General features: G+C 40.4%; 1 protein-coding gene across 3 annotated transcripts; it reads left to right on the top strand.

Annotated features, from left to right (window-relative positions):
* The first annotated feature begins 227 nt into the window (after window positions 1–227).
* On the top strand, window positions 228–5,581 carry clk4a (CDC-like kinase 4a). Of its 3 annotated transcripts, none has more exons than XM_054791562.1 (13): window positions 228–357; window positions 1,366–1,526; window positions 1,655–1,907; window positions 2,487–2,589; window positions 2,875–2,941; window positions 3,019–3,135; window positions 3,213–3,379; window positions 3,500–3,594; window positions 3,698–3,827; window positions 3,904–3,986; window positions 4,053–4,132; window positions 4,261–4,351; window positions 4,957–5,581. In XM_054791562.1, exons 2-13 carry the CDS (start codon window positions 1,366–1,368, stop codon window positions 5,131–5,133), a joined length of 1,524 nt encoding a protein of 507 aa, XP_054647537.1. In that variant the 5' UTR covers window positions 228–357; the 3' UTR covers window positions 5,134–5,581. The 3 variants fall into 3 exon arrangements, with proteins under 3 accessions (XP_054647537.1, XP_054647538.1, XP_054647539.1); XM_054791563.1 differs by having other exon boundaries at window positions 250–276; XM_054791564.1 differs by lacking the exons at window positions 228–357; window positions 1,366–1,526; window positions 2,487–2,589 and having other exon boundaries at window positions 1,758–1,907.
* The last annotated feature ends 109 nt before the right edge of the window (window positions 5,582–5,690 follow it).

Raw genomic sequence — 5,690 nt, 5'->3', positions numbered from 1 at the left:
TAAAGTCCTGATTTTTGTCTTTAAGGGGAGGTCGCGCAACCTAGTTTTAAACTACAAACCATATCCCTCAAAACATTATGTATTATGCCTCATAATATCAACTCGTAAAACATTATTACATATTTGATAACATACTACTTATGTAGACTAGAGTACCTGGAAGGTTACACTCCGGGTACAAAACTGGCTGTCTTCTCATGGGCGGTGTTATTGTGCCTCACGTGACCAAAAAATCCATTCGGTTGAGTTCCACAGCATTCGCCATATTTGACAGAGGTTCGTCGAATAGATTTGCGCAAATATTTTTTTGGAGCACGACTAGGTGTATTCCTGGGACATCGCGTCCATTATAAGGAGGTGGGATTGATACAGTAATGCTTTTTCAGTGCCGGTTTATTTACATAAGAAACGTGTGGTATATTCTGCTTGTGAATGCTAAATTTAGCCCGTTAGCTTCTCCAATCTTCGACGACAGGCCCCAACATGGCAGCTGTGTATCGCAATAAATAAGCTAATGCTAACGTTGAATATTGCTTCACGTAAATATTGTGTACGTTTTCCATTACTTACTGTTGATAGTTTGAATATTGAGGGTGGTCTTTGCACTACATCGTATAATGTACACTAACGTGGCGGTGTGAGTCTCTCTATGCTCGGTAGGCCTAGCAAAAGCAACGTTCGTCGTACGTCAGCCTTGATCTGGTTCCAACCAGTTCTAAACAACATTAAAGTAGCATTGTATTTGCACTACTTTTTATTTCCAAAGTTACTACCAAATGCATATCGCTGTTTTTCAAGCCACGTGAGTGTTTTGAATAATTGTATATTACAGTTAAATGTATTTTAAGACATGTGCAAGAAAAAAAAAGAAAAGACAAAAAAAAACATGCACTTCTCTGAATAGCCGTTACGATATTTTAAGGTTTTCATCGGTGCTTTTTGCTGACGCGATTCTTGTCGTTTGGTAATTTTATCTAAAAAAAATAGCGTTTGTCGTTGATATGTGGCTGTTGGTGTGTAGTTGTTATTACGTATTTTACGTATTTTAACATTTCATGCTATTTTAAGTTGAACAAATAGTTCTTAAGCTTTTTTTTATTAACAACAAGAACCACCTCAAATAGTTTTGCTTTGCAAGTGCCATTATTTTGTTTGCATCCGCTTACAACCACAGCTTAGCTGTGAATGTGTGTTATGTAATAGTGCAATTAATTCATATTTGTCTTTGGTAATGTTGTGTGGTGTTCCTGATTGCCGCTAGATGGAGCCCGCGTGCCACGAGTAGTATTCCTACCACAGTTGTATCATCAAGTATCCTGTTTTGTTTTGTCACAATTTGACCAAATCATGTCATGTCCTTTGTAGATGCGCCATTGTACACAATTGTACTCCCCGGGTGTTTGGCTTGACGAGTACAGCTGGGAGGAAAGAATGGACTATCGCAAACGGAAGATGCGGGATTCACACAGTAGCGAACGAGAAAACAAGCACAGAAGGACTCAAAGACACCACAAGACTAGTGACGGGTAAATATTCCCAGTCGTTGTTTAACTGTTTATTTTCATTATCAGTGTTTATTAGCCCACTGCTTTCCATTCACATCATTAAAGTATTTTTGTTCTTTTGGGGGATGTTTTTTATTTTTATTTCACAGGCTGTTCCTGGAGAACCGCAGTTTAAACCACAGTCTTGAGATGCGTGGGGGGCACAACCGGGATTACAGTTTGGACACGGCCTGTGCAGAGGACAGCCGTGATTTTACCTTCAAGGAGAGAGATCGCGACTGGCACCATTACAGCAAGTCGTCTGGACGTAGTGGCCGCAGTGGCCGCAGTCACAGGAGCAGGCGAAGCAGAAATAGAGACAGAAGGCACAGGCGTAGTCACTCTCGCCACCGGTCTTCCTCGGTACGGGTAACCTCTTTTTCCTTCCTCTTCTTGTGTCTGTACCACAAACCATCATCAGGGTCATTATCACTGGTGTTTAGCCAATGCTAACACCTGCTTATTTTTTCTGTCTGTCATACTAAAATGATTTATAGTACTGAAAATTTGGAATTTGGGATTACACAACTCATTGTAGTGGAAGAGGATCTTAATAATAATGCTGTAATCCATTTTATGAAATATACAAGACTGAATGACGCTGTATTGCAAGTCATACATGTAGAAGATTGTTTTCACTCAAGTTCAGTTTTTTCCTGTACTACTCTGAGAAAGTCTCTCATCTGAAAATCTTGTTGCCATGTTTTTCTTCTGTAACGCACACTATGTGGTGGCTGGCGCCCAATTTCTCGATGGGGCTGAATTTGAATTTGCTGCTCCGTCCATTCGCCTGGCGGTGTTACTGAACGGGCCGAAACTGTCCACCCCTACACCTCCCCCTTGGCCTGGTTGAATGAATGACGATGTCGCGTTGTGGTGGCCTGGTGCTGGCTGACTGATGGGTTATTGATGTGATGGCGGATTGCGGCGGTTCCGATGCAGAGGAGGAGTCATCGCCGCAGGAGCAGGAAAAGATCCAGGAGTGTTGAGGATGATGACGAGGGTCACCTCATCTATCACAATGGAGACATGCTGAAAGCGAGATGTATAGAATATATACTTTTTTTCTACTGTTGTTCACATTTTGTTTCTCTCACACTCTTGTCTGGTCTTTATTTCTTAATATTTCATACATATTCATGTATTTTGTCATTAGATGACATATTAGATTAGGTTTGCTACTGCACGTGTAACATTAAACATAGAATTTTATGACATTATTCTCAATCCTGATTAAATAGTCTAGCTACACAGTGCAGCGAAGCAGCCACAAGGCAGTGTTTCACATATCAGTGCTTTGTTGCTAACTGTTTTTTCCTATCTTGTGTAGATGAGATTGTGAGTACTCTTGGAGAGGGTGCCTTTGGGAAGGTTGTCGAGTGCATTGATCACCTAAAGTAAGAATGGATATCGTTGGTTTTAAATTTTTTCTCTTGTTTGTTATGTCAGAGTTTAACATTTTTCTTTGTGTTAGTAATGGTGCTCGAGTGGCTCTGAAGATTATTAAAAACATTGAACGCTACCGAGATGCCGCTAAGTCTGAGGTAGCTGTGCTTGAACAGCTTAAGTCTCTTGACTCTCAGAGCAGATAGTAAGTAATTACACATAATGCTAATTGGTTAGCAACTACGACACCAAGATATTTAAAATTCATTCCCTCCCCAACAGTGCGTGTGTTCACATGCTGGACTGGTTTGACTATCACGGACATATCTGCATCGCCTTTGAGCTGCTTGGCCTCAGCACCTATGATTTCCTCAAGGAGAACAATTTCCAGCCTTTCCCCATCAAGCACATCAGACAAATGGCCTACCAGATCATCCGTGCTGTAAAATGTGAGTTAGTGGAGACACTTCGATTTTATGTGTGTTTTATTTTTCCATAGTAGGTGCTTGACCTCTTTTTGCCATTCCTCCCACTCGTACTAATTGATGTCTTTTACTCATCTCTTTTAGTTCTCCATAAACATAAGCTGACTCACACAGACCTGAAGCCAGAGAATATTCTGTTTATTGATTCAGAATATGAGCTAGAGTACAATTCATCAAAGGTAAACACGCTTTCACCCATAGTTGTCTTGCATTCATATTTGAAAGCTTCCTTCTTGATGCAGTTTTATCAACATCAACTTGTATTATTATCATCATCCCTAGAAACGAGATGAGCGGACATTGAAGAGACCAGATATAAAAATTGTGGATTTTGGAAATGCCACATATGAACATGAGCATCATACATCTGTGGTGTCCACACGTCATTACCGGGCCCCTGAAGTCATTTTAGGTATGTGGGGGTTTAGATAACACTTAACTTTTCCTTTAGTGGGCAGGTTTTGTTGAGTGTACATGTTGTCTTTCAGATCTCGGCTGGGATCATTCCTGTGATGTCTGGAGTGTGGGCTGCATCCTCATTGAATACTACCTTGGTTCTACTCTTTTCCAGGTTTGTGGAAATAGGGTGCATATTACACTTAAGTGTTTTACTACTTTGGTTTGTTTTCACCTTCAGACTCATGACAGCAAGGAGCACCTCGCTATGATGGAGAGGGTCCTGGGCCCTATTCCTACAAATCTCCTTCATAAGAGCAGGTTAGGGGGGGGGGGAAATGTGTTGTAAAAATATTTTTGGGAGATGGGAGTTAAATAAACACTTTAAACAATTACCCAACACTATTTGTAACCATGGTGACTTTTTCCAAATTGTTATTGTTGTACAGGAAACAGCGGTATGTCCACCGGAGCAAGCTGGACTGGGATGTTGACAGCTCAGCTGGCAGATACGTCCGGAAGCACTGCAAGCCACTCAGGGTGAGAAAGTGTCTTTAACCACCAGTCTTGCACTGAATCAATGAGTACTACCGTTGAAACTAACAAAACAGCAAAAATACCCAAACTAATGAGTTGCGCTTTTTGCTTAGTGCAGTGGTTCTTTACAGGTACACATTTTTTATTTGAAATACTTTTGAGAACCTGTATTTATTGGTATTAGTATTTATATTAAGTAGTATTTCTATATATTTTGTTTATTGATTCAGAATATGACCGAGAGTACAATTCATCAAAGGTAAACACGCTTTCACCCATAGTTGAGTTGCATAGTTGGGTTGCTGGCACCAGCATTAAAGACGCTACCAGACCGACCAACCTTGAAGACATTTTACAATTGCCCCACTATTTGAGGAGCACTCGCTTAACTGGATGTGCTGTGATGTCACATTGAGCCATTACACATCTAAGAAGCTAATATTTTGTTGATACTAACAAGTTGCATATTTTTCTAATCTAATAATTTAACATCGGGGAAACCTCAGTTAAAAGACTACTTCTGTTCTTGATACTGTTTTTGCTCTTAACTACATTTTACATTTAGCACAAGGAAGTATACACATATTTGTTCTTATCCCTACAAATAGCGTTACATGGTTTCGCAAAATGAGGACCACCAGCAGCTGTTTCACCTTCTAGAGAAGTTGTTGGAATATGACCCAGCAAAGCGCATCACTCTGGACAAGGCCCTCCAACACCAATTTTTCTCCTGCTATCAAGAGAGCAGCAGTTCAAGCAGCAGTAGCACCACCAAAAAACATTGAAGTGTGTTATCGTGTTACCTCAGGAGCATCTTGCAACAGGATGCTCAACCCAATCTTCAACGTCCTCACTCTCCAGGAGAGGTGAACGTAAGCAGACTGTATCAGTCCTCTGCCCTACTTTGCTGTTCCTGTCCTTGGCCAAGAATATTCATTGACACCTCATTGTTTGAGATTCTTTCTGCAATGAATCCCCAACTATGTATATTTATTTGCCATTTGCCAAAGTACAGCCTGTGGATGGTCCAAATGATGTTTTTGTATTGTACAGTCCCTGTAGGGTTATTATTGACAAACTTGTACTGTATTCACATTTGTATCAACAGCATTGTATTGTAAAAACTTATTTGGGGACAGAAAATCAGTGTACATAGATTTTATCATATATTTTTGGGGGTCACTGACTGGTTTCTATCATGTGTTTTCTCAATAAATGTGAACTACTAATGGATACCGCATGGCTTTTTTTTAACATGCAGTTGTCTGGCCAATCCAGAGGGTGGCACCAAAACGCAGCAGGAAGCCTCCTGAAAGACGAAGTTTAAAAGAGACAAATTTAA

The sequence above is a fragment of the Dunckerocampus dactyliophorus genome, chromosome 11 (genome assembly GCF_027744805.1).
Source record: "Dunckerocampus dactyliophorus isolate RoL2022-P2 chromosome 11, RoL_Ddac_1.1, whole genome shotgun sequence".
In the NCBI taxonomy this organism is placed as follows: Eukaryota; Metazoa; Chordata; class Actinopteri; order Syngnathiformes; family Syngnathidae; genus Dunckerocampus; species Dunckerocampus dactyliophorus.
The sequence above is the reverse complement of the archived record's forward strand: the minus strand, read 5'-3'. Positions and strand labels throughout refer to the sequence as shown.